The following is a 14,132-nucleotide window of genomic DNA, read 5'->3' as shown; positions in this document are numbered from 1 at the left end:
GTGGGTCTAGCATAGTGATTTGTCTCGTCGACTTCTCTTTCCCTGCTCATGCCGATTACGACTTGTGCTTCTCGTTGTTTGTTTGGCCTCTACAATGAGGTGTAATCAGTTGGTGCTTCTCTAAGGATTCTAGGATCTTGGTAAGGCCATGGGGCTAGGAGTGGGGTTGGTTCCCCAGTAGCTTCATATTCCATCTCTGATGGTCCACTCCTCCTGCCAAGCACTGCATGGAGAATTGAGTTTCACCAATTTATGGTGAGCTCTTGGGGGGAAGAGTAGAGTTCTTCGCACCAAGCACTTGCCGCCAGCAGTTGCCATTGAGAGCCCTATGCATTGATGTTGTTTTGTGTGCGCTTCCCATGGCAGTTTATTGGAGCTGCGTGTTGGGCTCCCACAATGAAGGGGTTTTGTTGGGGGTTTTGGGGGTCAGGCTCCCATAGAGGGGAGGGGTGCTCTATGGGTCGAGCTTCGGTGGTGGGGTGGGGTTGAAGCTTTGGGGAGTTGGGGTGGGGGCTCTACATGTTGGGCTCCGGTGGTGAATGAGGGAGACTATATCTCAAGAATGAGAATCTCTTGTTTCTGTCAGATGATGTTGTCCGTATCCTGTTACCTCCACTGGCGCCGGTGTTGTGTCTGTTGGGCTTCAGTTCTCACCTCCATAGGCTTGATCTCTGACTGACATCTGATTGCTGTTGGACGTCGACTTCTGATGGATACCTGCCTTATACCTAATTTACATTTGTTTGTGGATGCATGCCTCCTCGACATCTTGGCCTCTATCTCTTGATGTAGATCTGTCATGAGCCTTTCTGCAACAAAAGCCCGAAGGTTGTCCCTAACATTCCCTGCCTCCACATTCCTCAAGCCAGCTGTATCCTCAGGTAACTTGCTTCGTGCGTCGGTTCCACCTGCTCTCCGTGGTGCTGGCAGGACAGGTCGCACCATCAATCCGACCTCTCTTTACCTCCAGAACCCCCACATTGGAGTCCCAAATGCCAATCCAGTTGAGATGATATTTTGGCATCGCCTTAATGGCTTGGACATACCCTCCAACTTGTGTCGTGTCTGATAACCCATTGGAACTCTCTGGATTTGATGAAATGGGTCATTCCCGATCACCCCAAATGCATATCTTCTTGTATCGACAGTTTCCACCTCAACTTTGTGTCCCCTTGGACTCTATGCGTCCAACCACAAAGCACTATGTATGATGCCATGGAGATGCCTTGCAGAAAGAAAGATCCACCTCAAGCCTTGGAGAAAGGCCAATTCTTAGGGCCGGAGTCCTTCATCATCTCTACCTCCAAGACCCCGACATTAAGGTCCCCAAATGCCAAATCAGTTGAGATGATATTTCAAAGTTGCCTGAATGGCTTGGACATAGCCTCCAACTTTTGTTGCATCAGATGGCCCATTGAAACTCCCTGGCTTTGGTGAAATGAGTCATTGCTGATCCCACCAAAGTCCCATCTTCTGGAAGCATCCGTCATCACCTCACCACCGTGGACTCTCTGTATCCATGCACAAAGCACTACATACGCTGCCATGGAGATGCCTTGCAGAAAGAAAGCTCCTGCCTCCAACCTCAATATTTCTTCACTCCTCACTGTCAGAATTTGTTTCAATAGCTCTTGGTGGATGACAGTGAGAGCAAGGATATCTTGACCACGTCCTCGATTAGGTACCCTGAAGTAGGTTGCTTCTTGATTCTGCCTGCCCCACCACTTCAGAGTCCCTTGCCTCGCGTGATAGACCTGGCCCTGCTACCTGCAGCCCCACAACAGCCTATTGTTTGACCTCCGTTCTCTTTGTGGGTAGACGTAGCGCTGATGTCCCACGCCTTTGCAGCCCTGAGAGATCAGCGGCTCCCTATAATCCCTTACGTAATGGCCCACGATAGTAACCTGAAGGATACACTTTCCCCCTCATAGTGCTTCTGTGTCATGTCTCCTCTTTTGGATCGTGCAGCCCTGGTGCACCAAAATTCAACAATCACCCAACCCTCCTCAATTGCTGCCTCAGTCTCTGAGTTGCCCCTCTGAGACTCGGAACATCTCTGGTGGGCCCTTGGTGAAGATGGCCAACATGTGCTCTCTGCCTCGGGCTGAAGACCCCAAATTGTGAATTGCCATTCTTGTGGGATCTGGATGGAAGCAACCAATGTCTGTGTGGTGGTCATATAGATGCTGCCTCGATCATCACTCTGGTGCGTGTTTCGTCTCCCATTTGGTGAGCTATGGACAAACTTTCATGCGCCATTGGCCCTGCCTACGCCACCTGTAGGCAATAGGCTTTTGTTCCTTCATAGTGGTTGTCGTCTCTGTCATACTGTTGCACCTCATGCCTATTCTGGTGTCCTACCGCCAGGGCGTCCCACCTCCGTCTCTGCTCCCACCAGATTTCTCTCTGACCACTGGTTCTAGAGAAGAAGGGGGGTGTAGTTAATGGTACTGGCTGCAGAGTGTGTCAGACTACGGTCTCTGTTGCAGCAGCCCTTGCAAGTACTGTAATGAGTGTGGCCTGTCCTTGCAGCAACCCTCACGGTGAGAAACACTTCACCACAATATCATCAGTAGACCTTATCGCAGGCACACTCCTCTGGCAGCAATTTTCTAATTGTTCTCCTGCCCTTGTCATGTACCATAACCCTACACCAATCACCTTAGGACTGCGCAACCCCAACCAATTTCCTTCCAACTGCGCTGCCCTGCACAAATCCTCTTTGTCGTGCAACCCTCCTCGTTGGGCAACCCTGTTGAAGAGCCCTCCTCGCACGATTAGTCCGTCTCTGCCATCACACTGTCGTGCCAGTTCCAGTTGCCATTGTCTCAGCTCAATTGCGCCAGCTCAGTTAGGCCAACTTCGTCATGCCAGCCCTGGTTGCCGTCCCTAACCCTTACCCTCCTCGCACCGTCCTGGCATTGTGCCAGCACCGTTTACCATTACGCCGACACACAAGTTGCTGCTGTCATGTGGTTACCACTCCCATGCGCCGCCGCCATCACACTTATCATTGTTGCCACTGTCGTCCCTAACCCTAATCCTCATTGTGCCATCCCGCTGTCATGCCAGCACTGGTTGCCGTCATGCTGTTGCCAGAAACCATTAAAATTCTCAAAACCCTTGAAATGTTGTCTTCACCGTTTCGAAATGGTGTAATCTTGTCCAACCTACTGCGTAAGGGAGGTTCCTGAGGTTGGAGACCAAGGATCATTTGTGTTGTTCATATTGCAATTGGACACTGAATATAAAGGAGATCAATTGGAAATTGCACAAGGTTTTAACAACAGGGAAAAGCAAATATGACAACTTTCAGTCATCAGAGAACACAAAAGTTCAACCTCGTTTGAAGGAAAAATAGTTCATAGCCGATCATCATAGGATACAAGCTTTTATGAAGACCCTTTTTTTGTGACAAGTGGACAAAACCAACTCTTTTAAGATCTCTATGCTGGTTGAACCATTACAGGATAGTCATCCAAAAATCTGTGAAAATTTAAGATTGAAGAGATGAATCAGAGGAGAATCAAGGGAGAAAGCAGAGCAGGGCAGCAGGCAGAACCCCTCATGAAAGAGAGAAATGCCAGACTCAATTAATATTGGAGGTTCCCTAACTTTAAGTAGTTATAAAACCCATTAGAAAGCTGAAATTACAAGACACCCCCACTTCCCCCAAATGTGATTAAGATGACATTATTTTTCAATTTATTTGTTTCATTATTACCCTCTATATTTTCTGTTAGTTTAATATACCTCTATGCTGGAACATTAAATGTTTCAGTTTTGTCTCCTATCAAATCTAAAAGATCAATTTCAGGGTAAAAATATTGAGTCATTTTGGTGTTTATTGCATTCTGGTATATACTTTTTTCCTCTTAATCATTTAAAGGTTCTTGAATATGGCCTCTTCTTTCCCTTGTGTATATGCTTGAAAACTCTCAATTTTTTGTGAACAGTTTATGCGTGGTATATTTCAGCGGTACCATTGCGCTACTCTTTTTGTTTTCCAGTCCTCTTTCATCCAGATAGGTTTCTATTAAGTCTCATAAGTACTCTGTAAACAATTTTGAGAATTGTCAGAAAAAGGGTTGAAATTTGAACTGACAATAATTTGTGTGCTTCATATGCTAGTGACTCTAGCTTGTTCTTTATGGTTTATAAGATATTAATGTCATGTTCTGATGCTGCAAACATATGCTGTATTAAAGATTTCTTAATGTAGTTAGAATTCTTTTTCTGTTTTCCCCTGTATTTTATATCAAGGCATGCAGCTATTCTCACATATATATGACACATTCTTGCAGAACGGAAGAAGACATATCACATCTTCAATGCATGCAGCTTCACATGATCTTGCCGTAAATGCTAATGCGAAGAAAAAACAGGTTCTTCTGGTGGGTCACTTTCTATTTTTCATCTTTGACTTTTTCTGTATAAATCTGAATGGCTCTTTAGGATATCCTCCCGGTGTTGTATAAACATGTTTAAACTGTAAACATGGATAAATTTTAATTTGCTAACCATAGAGCACTAAATGGGTTAAAAGTTTTGAGGAATGTGTAATCACTATGTAGCTTTGTAATACATTTTCGTTTTGCAGGATCTTCTTCCTTTTCTTTCAGAGCTTCGTAATGCTTTGGACATGCAGGTGGAACTTGAGACTCTTACTGAGGAAGGAAACTATTTCAAGGTTCTTGATATTTATTGTCCTGGCCTCTAGTTTATTCTCTTATGATGAAGATCAAGTTTTTAAATTTTACTCTTTTCAATTCTCACCGACAGATGTTGTTTTTAGGCGTTTCAAGTGCTATCAGAATATCTACAAGTTCTTGACTATTTCTCAGAGTTGACAGCTATGCAAGAAATGAGCCGGGGAGTGGAGGTCAATTTATACGTTTCCTGTCAAATCTTCCTCTTTATTTAATATCATTAGGTTCTCTATTTTCAATTTTTATCTTGTACACATAATGTAACCTTGGGACTGTGGGTTCTGATGAAAGTATTTACATTTGTGATTCCAACCATGACTAGGCAAACCCTAAGATAGTCTGGGGAAAACTTATGTTTTAATGGCTTTATTTTAGTAAATGTCTTTGATGTAACCTTCTATTTTTTGTGTACGTTGTTATGGAGTTAAGTTTTTTTCTCACATTGAGCTTATTTTTTCCAGTCTTGGTTATCAAGAACACTCCACAAGCTAGACTCTCTCCTACTTGGAGTATGCCAGAGTTTTAACCAGGAGGCATACTTAACGGTCAGTGTTCCACTTACAATTTTATCATCATAGCGAAAGTTTTTTTATAGGCCATATACTTTGTCTAATGTGCATACTGTATTTGTCAATGATTTTGTCTGGATTTTGTGTCCGTTGTGATACCTGAAAAATCTGATGTAGGCTGTGCCTTAGAAATAACTTAACTTCCTCTCATTTTAGCGGAAAAATTTGAGCTGTTTTTCCAGAGCATGACTCTGAATGGTGCCAGAGTTTTGCAAGGGCTCTCACAAAAATGATTGGCCAAGGATAGAATCTTTTTTTTAAGTAATACCCAAAGATAGAATCTAATCTGCTGCCGGATAGTTGATGATTTTTCAAATATCAGATCCAACACAAGATAGGAAGAAGACATTACAGAATGTAACCACTTCTTGTACCTTTGTGCTCAGTGAGAATAACTGGTATCTTTACAAGTATCCTAATGCCATTGTATGCAAGTTACTAAACAGGCCTACGAAGTACACCCTTAACTCAAAGCAAGGAATGATTGGGCATCAGGTATCCAAAGGAAGCCAGGATGATGAAGTTTTGACTCATTTCTTATTTCTATGTTGTGGACAGCCCCCTGTCTTCCATAATGATTGGGTATGAGAGTTATTGTTTCTCCTTTTTGTTAGCCAGTGTGCCCTTGAGGATAAAGGTTGCAGAGAAGGTGGCCATCCTATCGGATGTAGGCATGCCTTAGGCCTGAGTATGAGCATCCTGAGAGATTTTATGCCTCTCAAGTGCTAATCTTCATTTGAAAGAGCTCAAGTGGATCTTTCTGTCATTTTATGTGACTTTTTCTTTGATTTTTAAGTGTAAAGCTCTTCTTTCTCTCAAATAAAAATAAAAATTAAAATAAAGGCCATCTTTTGAGGGGTGAACTAGTCAAGCTAGTTATTCCATTTTCTGTCTCATTTTATCCTTGTGAATGGACTCTGAGAGGAAGTCAAAGTGCATACATGCACATTCCAGTTGAAATTCTATGAAACTCTGAAGGGCATTGATTTTGTCTCCTCGAGATAATCTCGTGTTTGACCTATCCCACCCACTCAATTTCACTGGTCTCTGTTATATCATATCAGGTCATCTCTCTTTGACTCATTTGATCCCATTTGATCCTCTAAATTTGATCATCTTGGATCAGATCCTCATTATCCCATTTGCTCCTTTAAATTCCTGCATTCCCCATGGCATTGATGAACTTCTGCACGATTTTTTTGTGGGTACGCTTTCCCTTTATCAATTACTTCTGCATGATTTTGTTGTGGATACACTTTCCCTTTATCAATTACTGCAGTAGGATTTTCTGGTGGTAGGCTTTCCCTTTATCTATTACTTTTTCCAGATGATGTTGACACGCTCTTCTGGAGATTAAAATTGTATGGACTGGATTTAATCCAAGAATTGCATAGAGTAGAAATAGGTTTCAAGAACAGATGCATTCAAGAATTGGAAAAGATTATCAAGAGAAGAAGGCCAATAGAAGAATGAAAGAAATAAAACGCAGAGACTAGCTGGTTCAGCCTAGTCTACCTCTAGAATGGAAGGATCTCCCACAGTCCAGCCAGGATCGCTGCAGTAACATACTTCAAAGAAGATCCTTGCCTCCCCGGTCGATTACCCCTTGATTCATAGGCAGATTCTTCCCATAATCACTGCTCTTTCTCACATGCTGTTTGAATGGGCATGTGTTTGTCTAACAGGCTTCCTCAGTTATTTTTGGTGTAGGTTCATATCCGCATCTTTGAGAGGGTCACCAATTTTTTGTGCGGGGTTCATAATGCCACACACATTTTTTAAATAGGGCTGTCCTCTGAAGATGATATGGCTACTTTCAATGTCTTATGGTTCTACTTTTAACAGCAGAAGGATGTGTTTTTGTGAATGATCAACATTCTTTCAGCATTTGGCTTTCTTTGGTCTAGCTTTGTTTTTTTTAATTACACTTTAAGATTTTCATCATGCATCTCACATGGGGTCATCTTCTGGGGAAAATTTTAATAAACTTTTAATGAAACTTTGTTTAGTAGTTTTTCTTGGTCATCTTTTGTGCAGTTAGATGTATACATGAAATTGTTATGTGTGGAATGCAGGCATACGCCGATGTTCATCATAAGGGCAATATTCAGTTAAAGTATAATTTTTTTGACCAAACTCTTGCAGGCTCTTGATGCATATGCATTAATAGGTGACACCTCTGGACTCGCTGAAAAAATTCAGAGTTTCTTCATGCAGGAAGTTCTTTCCAAAACACATTCTGTGCTACGAAGCATTGTCCAGGAAGTAAGTTATTTTAGGAACAAACCCTTCTTTATGTATCAAATGGGTGCAATAAGTTTACTAAATGTAAGATTAGATTCATTTCACAGATTAGTTTAATCTTGCTTTGAGTAATTTTTTTAAAGATCTTCTAATAGTTCTGATACATTCCCGGGTGTGGAAACTTTATTGACCTCACTTTTAACCTTGATTTGCACAAAAAATGATCTGGTAATATCCAAAACCATCCAACATAGTAACAGAGAAGAGAATGAGAAGGAGCGAAAGATGAGAGAAGTTTGCAGGGAAAAAGAGGAGAATGGGAATGACAAGTGGATGGTGAAGGAATGCCAACACTTGGTATTGAGACGGCGTCAAACCTGCGAGCACTAGAGGATGAGAATTGCGACAGAGAAAGGGCAATGGGAGGTGATTCTGCGAAAACTCACTGTGCAGTTTCCTGCCCTAACCTCCGTTGAGGCAGGGCCTAAGTAGATGCCAAAGCAGGTTGGGCCGGCATGTCTGGGCCAGGCTTCTGAAGGGCCTTCTTCCATTCATAGTCCCGACAGCATATCTTTGTTCTTGATGGCCTGGGATCCCCACTAAACTAGATCATGATTTTGGGATAGAAAACTCTTAGAAATGCTCACCTTTCTGATACGACCCCAATGTATCTAGGGTCGTTCATCATTCATCCCAATTGGGGCATTTAGGTCATTTGGACCTGTTGTAATCCCTTTAAATAGAGCAGCCTTCCCTTTAGGAGGGTAGCCAAGAAGTATACAAAAGATGTGTCTGGCTCCCTCCAGCGACTTCCATTCCGCTGGACCCCTCTTATAGGTGATGTCCATTCCACCTGCCCTCATCCTGCCGTAGTCCATCCCGGCACGCCGACGACCATCCCGGTGCCTTCCCCCTTCCTTACCGTCTTCTCTCCGATATGAACCAGCAAGTTTGTATCACTTTCACTCCATTCTATCCCTTTAATTAGGCAGAAATGTAATAATATTTATGAATGTCAAATACATGAAAGAACAAAGTGATCTTCATCTGACCCTTCACTTCCTTTAAAACCAGTATGAAGTAAAACTATCCATGTCCTGGTGGATGTTATCTGTTTGGATAACCCACAACACCTCAATGAGCATTTACCACTCCATACGCCCCCTGTGCATGCCATTTGGGATATAAAGCCCCAGCAAGCCTTGTCAAATGCTAGATCCAACAAAATAAGCTTCTATGCATCCCACCTTGCCGGCAATGGACACTCGACGAACAGGCAAGAGCAGTCTTCCTCGTCTTGTATACACATCAGGCAAACTATGGTGGCGTTGGGAAGCATTTGCTTCCGGAGGAATCATGTGACCATACCCAGTCTTAATAGTAGCCAGTAAAAAATTGTCACCTAGAAGGGAACCATCTGCTTCCAATGGAGTCTATAGGCAAGGATTGATGTCCCTTCCTTAGTTGAGCTCTTTCAAATATTCGTGTGGGCATCTTGAACTGAAGATGCTAGGCCCATCCACACCCATCCATCCCTCATCCCCATCAAAAGGCATCCACGTAATAGAGACTGCTGCATGTGCAACAAATGGCCCAACCTTTGATTTGATGACACACCCTCCAACATTAGATTCCATGTGTCATCCCAGCAATCGCGAAACGATGCCTAAGGAGAACAGGCGTGGGAAATCCTTTTGTAACGTAGTCCGAGACAACCAGGTATCCGTTCTATAACAGAATAATGAGTCATTAACTTGTTTGGTTTTAAATAACACCCTGGTTTGTGGAGAGATCTGTCTCATAGCCTGCAAGAAAGTAGATTCAATGCTGATTGGAACCATGTGATGCTCCCAGTTCAGCACCTTACCATAACTATCTTTTAAGACCTTGATAACCAGGTCCTCCTCGGACCCCATAATAGTGTCCACCCACTTTCTCAACAACTCCTTGTTTTCGGCTTGTAGGAATAACACCCTCAGACCCCCTCGATACATTGGCCTGCAGTCTCCTCCCTTGAGACCAAAGCAGTCCCCCTGCCGTTGCCCCTATCTTTCCAAAAGAATCACCTCAATGAGGCGTCCAGACGCTATCCGATATCCTCGTGCAACTTAAAGGTAAAATATCAGAATTGCAGAAAGCACTGATTGCATCAATCCCAGAGAGCCCCCCTTCAGCTCTGCCATCACTCTAGTCTCCTCTTCACTGTCTCGATCACCAGCTGACAATCTGTGCTCAAAAGCCTTCCCCTCAGCAGCTGACAATCTACAAATTCTGATTTGGCTGACATAGAAACCTACTCGGCATATCTCCACTGGCTTTTTGGCTTGTTTGGCAAGTGCTCAAAAGTGTTCCACCAGAGCTACTTTAGTCCTACCACACCTAAGGCCAAATTCCTAGTTCCCCACATGCAACCTCGTGATTTATTCCATTCCGCCCCTTCTGTTTTCCATGAGGTGAAACTATCTAATGTTAACGTCACCTCCTTCTAGCCACTCTTGCCATGATCTTTGTCTCCAGTCCATCTCGATTTTCCTCTCCTCTGCAACCAAATCTCTGTAGCCCTTTTGATCGCTTTATATCCTATTAGACGAGGCTCGCACATCTTCTAGGTCATCCAATTATTTGATGCCTAATAAGGCCTCATTCCGTGTTCTTTTCCTCTCCTCCCTGATGCGTATTTTGACCTCCATGGGATGACTTTGTAGCCCTGCTTGTTTTGTAGCCAGCTAGACCATGACGTGTAGTAGTGGTTCCCTGGGCTTTGAGAACCACTACTACACTTCTTTCATGAATCTCTGTCCTGAAGTTAGGATCTGTCCATCTTGAAGTATGAGCCTTTGTTCTGTCCCTCCTACCTGTGACATAAAATGGGGGAGTGGTCAGACAATGGCCTGGAAATGAACACACATCTGCCACAGCAAGCGCTCTAGCATTTCCACTGAACGTACGAAACTGTCAAGGTGAGACCGTGATGCGATCCAAGGCAAAGGCTCCCCCTGAAGGCGAAGGCTCAATAGCCGGGCTTACTTAAGCCAGCTATTAGACTAGTGGAGTTGGCTTTTGACCTAAGTAAGTGCTTGGACACTACTTGTTTTAGATCTTCCAATGCATGGCCATGCCAGAGAGAACCTCCAAAGGGGATAAAATATTGGCTCTACTGCATTTGTACCTTCTTGTTCTTTTTCTTCTCTTTCGACCTTCCTGTTGCTCCATTGATGAATTCAGATGAATGATCAAATCCCACATATCTTGTCTCATTTTGTGGAGTGAAATAAAAGAAGGCAAAATGTAGGGCAAAGGCAGACCCCAGCCGTGGCCCAAAATCATGGTTTTGGTCCAGAAACAAATCAGAAACTCGCACATTTCATTTCATACTGTCTCAAATAGGTGTATAGGTGACCACACATTTTCATAAAATGCCCTACTAAAGACTCAATGGCCACTCTCATTATGCTGAGTGACACTACCCTAAAGCTGTTTAATAAAGTACCTTATCTCCTTCTAGTCTCCCTCTCTTTCCACCCCATCTCCTCCCTTGTTCTCCTCTGATATGATTCGACAGTTATGAATAGTATCGATGCCAGGTTTTATCCTCCATGTACAAGCATGCTGGAACCATTATCACACTTCTTGAGCCTCCTAGGCAACTGTCTCAGTCTCCCTGGAAGCCTCCTCGTTCTGCACGACTACCATTATGGCCTCATGGATGCCCTTACTGCGACTGCTGTTGGGGTAGTCCTTAAGTACTTGTAAGCTGCATCAGGCCTGGGGCATGGGGAAGTCAGTTGGTGCCCCAACCAGGGAATACCCTGATGTGGATGGGATGATTTCTTTGTACATGTCAAAAAACTGTCCAATCTAAAACCCCTGGAGGATGGATGCAACAACATTTTCCTGGGGCTCAGATTCTGCAGAAGCTACATTAGAGTCTATTATGGTTCAGCTCAGCATACCATCCGCAGATGTATGTACAAATTCTATGAACTTCTTTTCCCTTGTTTTCTCTTCATGGAACTTTGGAATGGGATGAGCTTACGCATGATAAAAAATCACTGGACAAGGACAAGGACGAGGAGGCCCATCTTGATGTCTTATCATTCCCATCCTGGACTATAGTGCACTTTATGTGGGAGAACCACTTCTCTGGTGCAATACCTGTGGACCAGCATTGCCAGGTGCTAGATCACATGCTTTCATTCTGCTCACCACCCATTGGCTCAATACCAGAGAGAGCCAGCTTCCTTGGGCATCAAGTTGGAAAGCCCCTTGAGTTGTTCCAACTACAACAACCATTGAATACTGTCTGGGGCTTTCTATCACCATGTCCCGAATGAATTGATCATGTGGTGATTTCTAGGGCAGCAGTAGGCCCCAATGATATGATCCTGGCTAGATCTATCAAGGCAAATGTGGAAATCAGATTGAAAGCACAATGCAAATTTTCGTCAGTAGGTACGCAGGAGTATCGATCTCAATCAGATTGAGAAGAAAAATCTCAAGGACACTAAAAAAGTAGCAGCATCAAGAAGCATAAAGAATTGGAGCGGAAGACCATATCAGCTCCTTGCTTGCGTCCAGATTAGGAGGATCTCTTGGGCTCCAGCATCCACCCCAGCAATTCGTTGGTTAGCGCCATTTGAATGGAACCTCCTTTCTTCATAAAGGATCAGATTCCCAATATAAAGAGTCTTTGGACCCTGCACCCATCGATCTGAGTCTCACGTGCTGCCTTGTGTCTTCTTGCTTGCTTATTCTGATAGGACCTGTGAAGGCTCCAATCACTTGCCTATCTTTTGCCGCCATTAGGGCTCTTAGTCAGCAGCCCCAAACCATACTCTGATGGTATTGATTATATCAAATGTTTTGTGAGAGAGGAACAAGGGTGAAGGCGAGAGTAGGATATACTAGAAGGAAAGTCTTTGTAATTGACCAAATAGAAAATTATTTCATGACTTCTTCCCTGCTTCTTCATAGCTTAATCCTGGTATTTATTGACTCAACCCCAAAAATGCCAGACTATTCTCTGGCCCCACATTTTCCTTCCTATGGTGTCATATCAGCAGACAATCTGATACATTGTTCAAAGGATACTATTGGAGCTTCCACTGCATTTTTGTTGGCCTTGATTTCAGTATTTATTTCAAAATAAAAGATTCTAATGTATTTACTCACATGAAAATATCCATTTTGTAAACTGATATACTGGTAAGGAGGCCCTCGCTTCCTTGTATATCGGATCACCCACAGAAGAAACGTCACTTCAATTTGAAGAAAAATAGAGGAAGACACAATGTCTGTTGCGATGGCTAGAAGGGGAGAAAAAAAGGGAAGATAGATCTAAGAGAGACTCCAGGGAGTTCTCCCACCACTGGCCGTCGGGAACGCCCTTCCGACTGCTCCAGCTCCTCGTCCGCTCAGGGTCTAGAGATGACTTCGGTGTCCCCCTCGTTGCCCCCTTGCTCGTTATTTGACGTCGCTGTCTGACGCTTCAGCTTTTGTCAAGTGTAACCGTTCCCGCCTTTCTGAACCGCTTCCTCTGGTATGCTTTGCTAAAATACTTATCAATACTCCCCCCGTTGAGATGGAGCTTGTCCTCAAGCTTGAAATTTGGGAAGCTGTGATGAATGTTGCGGGCATCTTCCCAAGTTGCGTCGTATTCTGGAAGTCCTTTCCACTTAATTAAAAAAGAAAGGCCCGCAGGTGTCACCTTGGAAGTGAGAACTGCTTCGGGGGTAACCTGCCATTCATAAGTGTCAGTTAAAAAGGCGGAATGGGGGTGGCTGTAATGGTAGGATCCAATGCTGGTTTAAGTTTGGACACATGAAAAACGGGGTGTATGGCGGAGGAGGGTGGAAGGTCCAGCTGATAGGCCACTGGTCCAATCCTTTTGAGGATCTTATATGGCCCAAAATATTTAGGACTGAGTTTTTCATAAGGTCGTCTAGCCACGGTTTTCATTCGGTAGGGACGAATCTTGAGGTAAACTGAATCTCCTTCTTGGAATGTGAGATCCCGACGATGTTTGTGAGCCTGATTTTTCATCTGGTTCTGGGCCTTTGATAAGTGTAATTTGAGAGTGTTAGTGAGATACTACTCCCTATTATCACTCTCTCTCTCTCTCTTAGGGTATATATACCCTCCTATGTACACTCTTAGGGGTTATGTCATTATCTTCTTCTCTTCCTTCTTAACATGGTATCAGAGCTCCAGAGCTCTTCAACCTAGGGTTTGACATCACCCTCTCGCTGTCTAGCGAACCCGGGGCGTGACCGACGGATCAGCTGCAGCCAGATCACAGCCAGGTCGAGGAACCAGCCAAACCCTAGGTTTTTCTAGACCATCGACCCTGTGCAGGACGAGCTGCAGCCAGCCCGCGGAGCTACCGGAGGCGTCAGCCGCAGCCGCCGCCAGCCGCAGCCGCAGCCAGCCGCAGCCGCAGTCAGCCGCGGACAGCCAGCCGCAGCCGCAGCCGCAGCTAGCCGCAGCCAGCCAGCCGCAGCCGCAGCCTCAGCCAGCCGCAGCCGCAGCTAGCCGCAGCTGCAGCCGCAGCTGCAGCCGCGGCCGCCGCCAGTCGCCGCCGCAGCCGCAGCCGCAGCCAGCCGCAGCTGCA

General features: G+C 44.4%; 1 protein-coding gene across 2 annotated transcripts in view; it reads left to right on the top strand.

The window, feature by feature from the left end:
- Positions 1-14,132, top strand: part of LOC144700041 (coiled-coil protein) — an 83,872-nt gene that overhangs the window by 27,550 nt on the left and 42,190 nt on the right. For both annotated transcript variants that reach the window (XM_078571418.1, XM_078571419.1), the window contains 5 exons: positions 4,305-4,394; positions 4,601-4,690; positions 4,796-4,882; positions 5,171-5,254; positions 7,424-7,543. In XM_078571418.1, the coding sequence (XP_078427544.1) occupies positions 4,305-4,394; positions 4,601-4,690; positions 4,796-4,882; positions 5,171-5,254; positions 7,424-7,543 (471 nt within the window). The remainder of the gene's footprint in view (positions 1-4,304; positions 4,395-4,600; positions 4,691-4,795; positions 4,883-5,170; positions 5,255-7,423; positions 7,544-14,132) is intronic.

This window comes from Wolffia australiana, chromosome 2, assembly GCF_029677425.1.
Source record: "Wolffia australiana isolate 7733 chromosome 2, ASM2967742v1".
Taxonomy (NCBI): Eukaryota; Viridiplantae; Streptophyta; class Magnoliopsida; order Alismatales; family Araceae; genus Wolffia; species Wolffia australiana.
Note: the sequence above shows the minus strand (reverse complement) of the source record. Positions and strands in the feature narration are given on the sequence as shown.